Raw genomic sequence first — 12,963 nt, forward strand, 5'->3', positions numbered from 1 at the left:
CGGTTCCACAGGTGTGTATCGTTCTTTTTGCGACAAGACTCCGCCTCCCGGGTCTCCTAAGTGGGAAAGTATGGCACGGGGAGAGGGCACCGAATACCTATATTTACACTTAGAATTTTTGCGTCCGCCTCGGGATTCGAACCAGCGACCTCTGGATTGTGAGTCCAGTGCGCGGTCCGATTGATCCACTCAGGCAGACGATGTCGAACCGTACTTAACAGGAGCTGGCGCTGTGATATTCATGAAAAAAAAATTTATGGGTTAAATCCCATTTAAAATTTAAATGCAAAGCGCCAGCTCCTGTTAGGTCCAATCAAGTTCATATTTTGGATTTGGAAGATATGATTTTTTGAAAATAAAAACTGAGTTTTTCGACGTGCCACGCGCAAAAACAGGAAAATGACGAAATCGGCAAAAAAACAACTTTTTTCACTAAAACTGCGATAACTTAAAAATTTCAGCGATGACCTATATATGTCTGGGTACCAAAAGTTGCGTCTTTCAATTACGAAAATTTTGATACCCAGACATGTATAGGTCATCGCTGATTTTTTTAAAGTTATAGCAGTTTTAGTGAAAAAGTTGATTTTTTGCAATAGTTAAGCTAGATTTTTGGAACTTTTTACAATTTTTCCCAAATAGCCAAACTCATTACCTTTCTTTTGCGTCTAAGACAGCTAAAATCGGATGAATTTTCGAAAAAAGTGGTTTTTGCGAAAAATAACGAAAATGCCATTTTTTGAACCACCCTAGCACGATGTAGGTCACCCTAATGGGCAAACAAAAAAATACGGGTCTAATTATTTTGGCCAAGGAACCCCCAGAAAAATTTTGAGCCCGATCGGAGAACTTTTTTTCGGTTTAGGCTCTTTTCAAATGGAATTGCTGTATAGCAATAGGGTGTAACAAAAATGACTTTTTGGCGGGCATTCAAGGGTTTGTTCAGCTCCTGTTAGGTCCAATCAAGTTCATATTTTGGATTTGCCCACCAAAAAGTCATTTTTGTTACACTCTAATATACCAAGGTTGTTAATCGATGAAAATATCGTCGATATTGGTTACCATTATCGCCGGGACGATAACGATTTCAAGTATAAAAATGTTCTCAAAATAGTTCACAAAACAGCTTATTTAAATTTGTGAAAATTTTAGTATTTCAAAAAAAAAACTTTGATAAGTTGAAAACGCATGCGAAATTTAATTTCGTTTGATAACTATATTGCTAATTTTGAAATTTTTAGTATTTTACAAAAATACTTTAACCCTCTTTTTCCCCGTGACGACCAGTGGTAGTGGCCGGCGCCGGTATTGATCAGCAGGCCTTTGAGAAGTTGCGAAGCGAGGAAAGATAGCTCCCACTCATCTTCCACGGCTCGTGGATGTAACTTCTGGAGGTCCTGGTCAATAGCGGAGTAGCAACTGCTTATGCTCACGGGATTGAAACTCGTCTGAAAAATCTGTATCATTTTCTCATTCGGAACAGTGGCGCCACGTGGTGGTAACCCTGTTTATTACACTGTGAAATTTTCCATGTCCAATCCAAGGAACCAGAAGGTGACAACAGAAATGTCCGTCCAAAAGGGGTGCTGCAAAAAAACTTATTATTTTTAACAAATTTTCGAGCAAATCAGCAACGAATTACAAGTTTGACAGTCGAACTACACTTTAATGTTGGTTTTGTTATTTGTTTTTGCAAAACCGCATATTTTTGACGAAAGTTGCGGACGTGCACGCAGAACACAGAACAGTGAGAACTAGCGAAAATGCCTCACTTTCTTCTGATACAAGTCGCCATATTGAAATTGCTTGAAGATTCATACCCGTGTTATGCTGCTTAAATGCTTAAAATACTTTAACCCTCTACTGCCTAATTTTTTTTTCGAAAATTTTTATTTTTCCCGTATTTAGGAGGTCATTTTGAGCAACTTTTGTTCTACGAAAAATGTAACTTCTTTTGTTTCATGTTTTGATTGTTTAATTTTTTTTTCACGGGACCGTGGTGTAGGGGTAGGCGTGATTGCCTCTCACCCAGTCGGCCTGGGTTCGATCCCAGAAGGTCCCGGTGGCAAATTTTGAGACGAGATTTGTCTGATCACGCCTTCCGTCGGATAGGGAAGTAAATGTTGGCCCCGGACTAACCTAAAAAAAAGGTTAGGTCGTTAGCTCAGTCCAGGTGTAGGAGTCGTCTCCCTGGGTCCTGTCCTGGTGGAGTCGCTGGTAGGCAGTTGGACTCACAATCCAAAGGTCGTCAGTTCGAATCCCGGGGTGGATGGAAGCTCAGGTGTAAAAAGAGGTTTGCAATTGCCTCAACAATCAAGCCTTCGAACACTTAGTTTCGAGTAGGAATCTCGCAATCGAGAACGCCAAGGCAATGCTGTAGAGCGAATAACACTACTCGACAAAACATGATGCAATCGACAGAATTTGATTTTATGTCCACGCGGACTGACGAGAAGTTGGTAAATTTTTTAACATAAAAAAATCGAACAATTTAAAAAAAAAACATGCGTCTCCTCCCAACTATATGAGCCATCTACAAAAATATGGAAGCGCCTGGTGCATAGCCATTTCCTTTAAGCACAACGGAAACAACCAATACAAATGTATAAAAAAGTTGTCAAGTTCGGGGGGTCCACAGCTAGCATTTTTTGTACGATTATAATAATAAATATTAAAAGTTTAAAATTAAAATATTTGAAAAACTTTTTTTTTAATTTATTTGTTTACTAAAATTTTATGTTTCTCAAAGGTCTATGGGTACTTCGGGATGTCCATGGTCATCCAAGGATTCCCTAGAGTTAAGATCTATGAGTCTACCGCCGTAACAAGCAAGAGGTCGTCGGATTTTGACCCCGGATCATGTGCGTATAGCATCAGTGGATATGGTAGACTACTATATGAATGTAATGGGATGTCCATGGTCATCAAAGGACTCCCTGAAGTTAAGATTCACGAGTCTACCGCCGTAACAAGCAAGAGGTCGTCGGATTTTGACCCCGGATCATGTGCGTATAGCATCAGTGGATATGGTAGACTACTATATGAATGTAATGGGATGTACATGTTCATCCAAGGACTCTCTGGAGTTCAGATCTACGAGTCTACCGCCGTAACAAGCAAGAGGTCGTCGGATTTTGACCCCGGATCATGTGCGTATAGCATCAGTGGATATGGTAGACTACTATACAAATGTAATGGGATGTCCATGGTCATCCAAGGACTCCCTGGAGTTAAGACCTACGAGTCTACCGCCGTAACAAGCAAGAGGTCGTCGGATTTTGACCCCGGATCATGTGCGTATAGCATCAGTGGATATAGTAGACTACTATATAAATGTAATGGGATGTCCATGGTCATCAAAGGACTCCCTGAAGTTAAGATTCACGAGTCTACCGCCGTAACAAGCAAGAGGTCGTCGGATTTTGACCCCGGATCATGTGCGTATAGCATCAGTGGATATGGTAGACTACTATATGAATGTAATGGGATGTACATGTTCATCCAAGGACTCTCTGGAGTTCAGATCTACGAGTCTACCGCCGTAACAAGCAAGAGGTCGTCGGATTTTGACCCCGGATCATGTGCGTATAGCATCAGTGGATATGGTAGACTACTATATGAATGTAATGGGATGTACATGTTCATCCAAGGACTCTCTGGAGTTCAGATCTACGAGTCTACCGCCGTAACAAGCAAGAGGTCGTCGGATTTTGACCCCGGATCATGTGCGTATAGCATCAGTAGATATGGTACACTACTATATGAATGTAATGGGATGTCCATGGTCATCCAAGGACTCCCTGGAGTTAAGACCTACGAGTCTACCGCCGTAACAAGCAAGAGGTCGTCGGATTTTGACCCCGGATCATGTGCGTATAGCATCAGTGGATATGGTAGACTACTATATGAATGTAATGGGATGTACATGTTCATCCAAGGACTCTCTGGAGTTCAGATCTACGAGTCTACCGCCGTAAAAAGCAAGAGGTCATCGGATTTTGACCCCGGATCATGTGCGTATAGCATCAGTGGATATGGTAGACTACTATATGAATGTAATGGGATGTCCATGGTCATCAAAGGACTCCCTGAAGTTAAGATTCACGAGTCTACCACCGTAACAATGAAGAGGTCGTCGGATTTTGACCCCGGATCATGTGCGTATAGCATCAGTGGATATGGTAGTTAAGATCTACGAGTCTACCGCCGTAACAAAAAAGAGGTCGCCGTTTGGCTAAAGTGGTAAGCAAGGACTTTTGTTCATCGTTCAAACTTAAATATTTCGATAACTTTACATCGATTGTAGATCTTAACTCCAGGGAGTCCGTGGATGACCATGAACATCCCATTACAGTCATATAGTAGTCTACCATATCCACTGATGCTATACGCACATGATCCGGGGTCAAAATCCGACGACCTCTTGCTTGTTACGGCGGTAGACTCGTAGATCTTAACTCCAGGGAGTCCTTGGATGACCATGGACATCCCATTACATTCATATAGTAGTCTACCATATCTACTGATGCTATACGCACATGATCCGGGGTCAAAATCCGACGACCTCTTGCTTGTTACGGCGGTAGACTCATAGATCTTAACTCTAGGGAGTCCTTGGATGACCATGGACATCCCGAAGTACCCATAGACCTTTGAGAAACATAAAATTTTAGTAAACAAATAAATTAAAAAAAAAAGTTTTTCAAATATTTTAATTTTAAACTTTTAATATTTATTATTATAATCGTTCAAAAAATGCTAGCTGTGGACCCCCCGAACTTGACAACTTTTTTATACATTTGTATTGGTTGTTTCCGTTGTGCTTAAAGGAAATGGCTATGCACCAGGCGCTTCCATATTTTTGTAGATGGCTCATATAGTTGGGAGGAGACGCATGTTTTTTTTTTAAATTGTTCGATTTTTTTATGTTAAAAAATTTACCAACTTCTCGTCAGTCCGCGTGGACATAAAATCAAATTCTATCGATTGCATCGGATTCGGGGATGCCTTTTCTCTGAGGAACCGATGAGATATCGTGAATCCCTTGACACAAATTTTGTTTTGTCAAGTAGTGTAATTTGATTTGATTTTTTTTTTTTTTTTTTTTTCAAAAGTATATCGAAGCTACAACCTTTGTACAACCTTTTTTGTATACATTGACTTGAAATCAGCAAGTTTTTTTTTATTTAAATATATCATTTGGAAATCAGTAAAAGGCAATGTGATATTATAAAGTAAAATAACGGAGAAAAATCTCGCAGTTTTTTTTCACTTTGTTCGTTCTGCATAGTTGCTTTATTTATAAATCGTTCAGCATTCTAGAAGAAAAAAAAAGTTTTCTTTTTGGGATGGACTGTTTTGTTTCCTTCTCCAATCTTTACATAATTTATCATTCAGTTTCACTTCGTAACATTTTTTTTCTCTCCCTGTGTGTGTGTGTGTGTATTGTGGGTGGATGTTTGTGTAGATCCTAGTGTTGACACACTTACACTAACAAGCACACGCACACAAAGAACGAATTCCGCGTATCGAGTCGACTCAAATATTGAGTCTCGATCGGCGGGGCGAATTTGTTTTCTAGCACGCTTATGCCCTAAGCTTCCACAGTTTCTCTTTTTCCTTCTTGCGCGATCTTGTTAGTTTGTTGGTTTTTTTCCTTCATTTAAATATATTTGTATAAACTATATTTACGGAGTTTTTCTTTAATCCTTGTTTAATAGACAAAGTTGTTCTGTGTGCTTTCTGTGCTTTTTGTTTAAATTGTGAAAGAGGGTAGAGTTGATGGATTTGAGTTTTCCTTTGCTTCTAACAACTAGATTTTTGTTTTTTTTGCTTTGTATTAAACTGTATTATCAACATGAACTTGGTGTGTTAACGGGTGCGCGAATGAGATTGCATAGTTTCGTAGTTTTGTTTTGTTTAAAGATTTGTTGTTGGCGCTGGCAATGCTTAAACGACACGTTCTTCCGGTCGCGACTTCTTCAAAAAACCACGGATTTTGAACCTTAAAGAGAGCGCTTGTGTGGTTCCGGAGGTCGCAACCGGACTCGTGTCTGAAGGGGAAGAAGGTGGTGGGGGAAAAGAAAAACCTTGCTCTTTCTTGCTTTATAACGAACATAATAATATACAAATATATACGTACAAAAAGACATAAAACGTGTGTTTGTGTGCGTCGTCCTCGTCGTCGCCGCGGAAAGCTTTGGAAAGTAATTTTGTTCTTCTTTGTCACGTTTCAAGTCTTGCGTTCTGTACAATTTTTTTGCGGCGATTTCTTACGATTTGCTTGTAATTCTAACTATACAAAAACGGTGTGTGTTTGTGTGTGTGTGCGTTACGCAGTAAATATCTTCTTAAATTTTAAAAGAACTTGGCGGTATTTGTTCGATAACACAAAAACGCAGTCGCGGTTTAAAAAAGGAAAAACAAAAAAAAGAAATAAATAAATTAACTCTACACGTTAAAAAATAAAAACTAAAAAGAAAGAAGAAAGCATAACGCCAGTAGTAATAGTTAACACTGAGAGAACCGCTCGTTGTCGGAGCTGCGCAGCGGATGGTTCCGGTGGAACAGTCCCGGCGACCGCTCGAACGCGGCAGCTGCCGCGGCGGCCGTTGCCGCCAAATTCCCTCCCCCGCCAGCACCCGCTCCAGCCCCGGCCAGCAGCCGCGAAGTGTGCAGATAGTTGTCGTCCCCGATCGGGGCCTGGCGGCTTCCGTAGCGCATCTCCCGCGCCAGCATCGTCTTGTACTTGCGGTGGATCCGCTCCAGTCCGTTGGCCAGTTCGTTGAGCTTTTTGATCGTTTTGCGGGCGGCGGCCGGATCGTCGCAGGCCGCGTTCAGCGTCGGATCGAGCTCCTCGAGGCTGCCAAAGTTGACCATGATGAGCGAGTGGAGACGCTGGAGGTCGCGCGCTGGATCCAGGGCGGTGGCCAGCTCCATCTGGAATGGTTTTGGTGAGACGGCGGTGCAGCCGGTCGCGTACTGGTCCGTTACTTTGCAACTGGAAGGGGGATAGGAAGAAAAGGGATTGTTAGTAATGTACGCATGTTTTAAAATTTCTAACACAATTCAGAATTGACCATCTACTGCCCAATTTTTTTCGATCTTTTTTTATTTTTCCTGTGTTTAGGAGGTCATTTTGAGCTGGGACGGGACGGCTAGATAGAGTCTTTTTTTCTGAATGTTTACGTTTGTATTCTTCTTCTGTTTTTTTGCAAGAAAATTCGTGTTCGAATACAAATATTAAGCAATCTGTGATTCAGATAGCTTGACAATTCAAATTTTCTTGATGATGTTTTTCAACTCAGTGCTCAAGCATGCGTATGACTTTTTCTTTGGTTGAAATGTTGTTAAGTTTTTCCTCGCGGTTTTTTTTTTTTTTTTTAATTTGGCTGTTAAAATTTGCGGTTGGACGTGGGTGGAGAATCCTGAGTTCATGTTCCATCGTTTTACGGTGGATCCGTTCATAAGGAGCTGCCGGATACAAATCACTAGAAATGATTGGCAAATCAAAGATGACTCGATGCACGCTCGAGGTTAATGATACGATACTATCACGACGAAACAAAAAATGTTCACTTCTTCAATTTTTAATGTGATTTTTATATGAAAGATATTTAATTTTCATTTGGATTTGAAAAATGCAATATGATTTAAATACGTTTTCTTACTTCAAAAAAAAATCCTAAAAAGCCTGCAAGTCAGTTTTTTTTATCACGGAAATGGATTCTACGTCCAATTTCCTTCAAAATTGAATCTAAGACCGACCTTCTAAGATTTGTAGTTCCTGAGCTATCGCCGTTTGAAACTAGGTGGTTTGGTCAAAAATCGCCAAAAAGTCGAATATTTACGGAGGTACAAAAATGGAGGGGGTGGTCCGATTTGGATGAAATTTGGGATTCTTGCATGTTTTGCATGTATCAACAGCTCTGCCAAATTTGAGCAGAATCGGAGAGGTTAATTTTCAAATTTGCATTTTCGTGCACAGTTGAGATGGAATGACCCATGGGCAAAAGAATCGTCAGTTCATGAAATGTATTGTTTTTTAAAATGAAAATGTTGATAAGTCGACATTCGGTGTACGATAGAAATAAATGCCTTTTAATCAAAATATTTTAATCAATCTATCAATGCAATTTACAATTATTTGTGAAATTGATTTAAAATTGTTTTTTTTTTCAACTCAAATTACAATACTTCTCATTTTCTCCTCATAAGAAAGGACTGGTTTAGGTTGACAGAAGCGGCCATGTTGAAAGTGGTTTAGTTTGACAATAGGTTTTTTTCTCTTTGTTTATCCCATCCCAGATTTTGAGCAGCTTTGTTTACTTCTCTTGTTTTATGTTGCATTTATCTTGTTTAGGCTATGTTTGTTTTTTTGTTTATATATTATGTGGATAATACTACTTTCTGTCATTAGCATGTGTCTATTTTGTTGCATGTTTTTTCACATTTTTTACTCTAGAATAAAACCATTACATTTAAATGGTTTACAAATGCATAAAGGAATAGTCTGAGAAAATACAAAAATTACTGCATACTTATTTCTACACATAACATAGAAAATTTAGTGAAAAACACAGCCAAAGATGACCCCAGAAAAAATATATTTTAAAAACATTGGCATAATCACAAATAACAAGGTACACTTCCAACCGTAAAATGTTCGTAAATATTATGAGTTCTTCTTTCCAATGCTTTTTCAAAGATCGAAAATTGGTTGAAAATTGTTTTTTGCGCTTGTTTAGTACGAAGCCCTTATCTTATTTAATCAGACAATTTCTTAATCAAAAATTCAAATTTGTTTTTTTAATCTTTGATATCCAATGAAATCAGTCCTTTAAAATCCCACTAAATCGGTTTCAGATTTCTTAAAAAAAAAAAAAAAAATACGGTTTGTATAAATTGTTTAGACATTTTAAACGCTTCAACAATGAATCAACATACATTTTTTATTTTTAAATCTGAAGTTTTGTCTTTAAACTGAAAGTTTAACTAAATTTTGTCGAGATATCGATAGTTTCGAAGTGAAGGCTGGTTTGGCAAACCTTATACAAAGTAGTGCGTCCATCCCGGTAATTCCCGGGACAAAATTCCTTGGATATTTCCAAAACCGGGAATTGCCAAATCCCGGGAATTTGTTTAGATTTTGTCCCGAGAATTCCCGAAATTAAAAAAAACAAATTTTGGACTGGAATTCCGATTCGGTTGTGGAAATATATGAACAGTTGAACACTTAGTTATCGATATGAAATTTAAATCAGGACAAATGTAATGAGCCAAATTTTCGCATAATGGTTTGATTTTTTGATTGATTATGGTTAAAACAGAAACAGAACAAAACAATTAGTAAACCGATTTTCAAATTTATTGTTTTAAAATTTCCTGAAATATGTATATAAAACATGAAATTCTAAAGTTTTTGTAAATTGTTCAATGACTGTTATCATTTTATTTATAGACGTTTCTGGTTTTTTAGACATTTTTAAATAATTTTTTTAAGTTTTTCTAGTCATGTCATCTAAAAATTTAAACAAAAAAATATATTTATAAGAGACTTATTTAATTTGATCACATTGGATTAAAATTTTAGGTTCATTTAAAATCCAAACCAAAATCTTTTTTTTTTCGAAAAAAAACCTTTTTTTAGATGTCTAAAAACTGCTGTCATGTTAGATTGAAGTGAAAATTATCACCAATTATTAGCAAAATTGTTGGTCAGTGTAATGAAAACCCAAAAAATTTCCGGGGATTCATGAAATATTTTCCCGTTCCCCGAGAAATTTAAAACTTTTAAAAGTTGGACGCTCTAATACAAAGTCAATGCCCTTTAATGTAATTCTTTTGGAAGCAATATCAGAAAATTGTACAAATTTCAAAAAGTTTACAAAAAAAAAAAACAACTGGCAAAATGAACTTCATTTATCTAATCTAAACTAGTAATTTTATGAAAGATTCCTTAGAATGTGTGTGTGTGTGTGTGTGCAACCAACCAAACGGGACCACGCGGTCACTTCTTACAAATTGAGTTGTTTCCATGTATTTTAGATTTTACGTTCTATACATGCAAATAACTCGCATAGGCATTTGGCAAGTGTTAGCTCTGCCGAGCTTCGGTGACCCATTTCTACGCAGGCTAGCCGTGCACGAGGTACCTCAGCTTGAATCGACAAGCCCCGCTCTAAAGAACGTTTGCGTCAATCGGATTCAAACGTTATTTAGAACTTCCGAGTCCTTGTCAAATGGACAAAGACCCAGCACGTATATAGTTTGTAGTAGTAGTATTCCTAATTCTACCAATCCAAAGGACGGAGGATCGAACCCCGACTTTGATTTTTTGTTCATGTTCAGTGTTTCAAAAATTCATATTTCCTGAACTTTCTCGTTTGGAGCAGATGGGAATCGAACCCAGGATCATTCCCTTACAAAGCGAACACCGTAACCAGTCAGCTACGGCTGCTCCATATTTCCAATTGGAAGTTTCTCACCCGAAAAGCAGAATCATCCGTCAAACCGGCACCGATTACAGTCGCATTGGACTTGACCAAAACGATAAGGGCGTTGTAGCTTGAAGATATCAACCGCAATTGATGACTCCCGTCGGCTGTTACAGGTCATCATAAAATCTGCAAGAATATCGCAGGAACCCACCACAACCGTACCGAGCTCTAGCACTATCGTTCATTCGAAGAACACAACAACACGAACATTTTTTCAAAATTTTCGAACCGCGTATTCTCGGACACCGGGATTGACACCCATTTCAAAACAAAAAAAAAACTTCTTCAAGCAGCTTGACAAAAGATCTGCCATCGTAATCCACTTTTGTCGGTTTATCGCCCGACAACTTGAAATCTCAGCAGGCGTTGTAATCACTATCACCATCCAACATGAGCTGACCAAGTTTCATCACCCCAGGCAACGTTCTTCCGTGGACTTCGCTCACTCAGCTTAGACAACTTACTCCACTATTTATCTTTTTTATGATTTTTTCCACAAATTATCACAAAAATGCACGAATTAGTTCCCTCTTCTAAAATTCAATAACACGCCAAAAGCACACCTCACAGCAGCTACACGCAAAATTAGTCATGTCCACGGAACTTGGGCAAAAAAAAACCGGATTTCGAACCGGAACAGTCCGTAAAACGGCAAGACACCGTCAGCACTACAACAAATCACTCACAAAACGTAAAGACCAACCAAACTAATGAACTATAATTAACTAAAATTCCATTAGAAAACAAAATTTCAAATTTTTAAAGAATAAACGAAAAAACGTGGAGCAAAAACATAAAACGTCACGACGCGCGCACGGCTTACTTCGATCCCCCATGAAAGATTCCTTAGAATGCATCAAAAACGCCTACTGCGTTTAGTTAACCGCAAAGATGATTCGTGTAAACAAAACATTTCTGAATCTGATGATGTGAACCCTTAAAATTTCGAATTGATTTCATGAAAAATAGATTTTAAAATGATTGATTTTCAGCCCATTCTACGACTAGGTGGGACAAGTGGATTTCCATGTTTGAGCATGAGCATGAGCATGAGCATGGTTGACTGCCAATGAGCTGCTACTCCGTTATTGACAGATCAGCTGAAGTTAAACAATGAATAAAAAATGATCAGTGGGAGCCAACCATCCGTTCACTGTTTAACCCCTGAAGACCCCGACTTTATTAGTCAATACCGACGCCCTCCCAAGAAGCCTGCAGTTCAACAAAAGGGAGGAATGTTAGTCCGATAGTTGAAGTTGCAGACTCATCAAGCACATAGTTTTTTGCTATATACTTGTTGATACCGCTTGAGACCGTTGAATCCACAGCATCTCCTTCAAGCATCACGTGATTATTTTTTTTTTTGGGTTAGTAGGATAAGGTATTGGCTTTTCGATGCCTCCCGAGCTACGATGCTATGGGGAGGACTTTCATAACAAACCCGTCGGCGAGCCTTCCGAGCAACGATGCTATGGGAAGGTCTTTCTAATTAGCACACCAAAACACTCGCGCACAGGTATTTAAATACTGAATAAATGTAATTTTTCATCACGATTACCCAGACGACATTGATGATATAGGAAGGACTTTTTTACAGTCATTTACAGTAATACTTAAACTTATTTTAATGCAACAATTCACACGACGCCGTGCCTCCCGATCAACGATGATGTAGGAAGGACTTGAGCAAGCCAATCAGGATGAAACACAAAATAAAATTCTTTTCTTTTCACACACAATGCCACATAATTGACCGCGCGTCACCACCCAACTAATTGAACTGATTTTTTTTCTGCTTGTGGGCAAGCCAACCAGGATGAAACACGAAATAAAATTCTTTTCTTTTCACACACAATGCCACATAATTGACCGCGCGTCACCACCCAACTAATTGAACTCTGGGACAAGTGGATTTCCATGTTTATTTGAAAACAACTGCATGATAGTAGATCAGAATCCTAAGATAACACTGAATTTTAAAGATTCTTTAATTTTTAGATACAATAATAACGTTAAAAGCAAAAAAATCTCGTACGGTACGGTATGTCCACGCATCTTTCCTCCCTTGTATATTCTGTGAAATGTGATTCGTCCAAAGAATCCTCTCAGCGGTAAACACAACGCAGTAGGGCTGGCCTCTACAGTTTTTGTAACACTTTCAGAAAAAATGTTTGGAACAACCTTGCTACTTTTTACTAAAGTTTAAAAATTTTACTATTTTTTGCTTCAGTTTTTAATGTTAAATTAAATTTGCAACTACTAACGAAATAAATTTCAAGACTTTAGCCGAGATATAGATAATTATATTGAAGTTAGCCTTTAAAAAAACGGATGCAACGATATCCCAACATTGCCGAGACCTAATCGGCCCGTTGAACGGATCCCGTGTGCACGACGAAAGCCAATTTTTTAAAAGTTTATATTCAAAAAAGATATAAATATTTTTATGTTTTTCATATAAAAA

General features: G+C 38.4%; 1 protein-coding gene across 4 annotated transcripts in view; it reads right to left on the reverse strand.

Moving 5' to 3' along the window:
• Positions 1–5,261: 5,261 nt before the first annotated feature.
• Positions 5,262–12,963, reverse strand: part of LOC6048492 (GTPase-activating protein) — a 102,137-nt gene continuing 94,435 nt past the window's right edge. For all 4 annotated transcript variants that reach the window (XM_038260158.1, XM_038260157.1, XM_038260160.1 and 1 more), the window contains one exon: positions 5,262–7,000. In XM_038260158.1, the coding sequence (XP_038116086.1) occupies positions 6,511–7,000 (490 nt within the window). In that variant the 3' untranslated portion in view covers positions 5,262–6,510. The remainder of the gene's footprint in view (positions 7,001–12,963) is intronic.

Source organism: Culex quinquefasciatus, chromosome 3, assembly GCF_015732765.1.
Source record: "Culex quinquefasciatus strain JHB chromosome 3, VPISU_Cqui_1.0_pri_paternal, whole genome shotgun sequence".
NCBI classification, from domain to species: domain Eukaryota; kingdom Metazoa; phylum Arthropoda; class Insecta; order Diptera; family Culicidae; genus Culex; species Culex quinquefasciatus.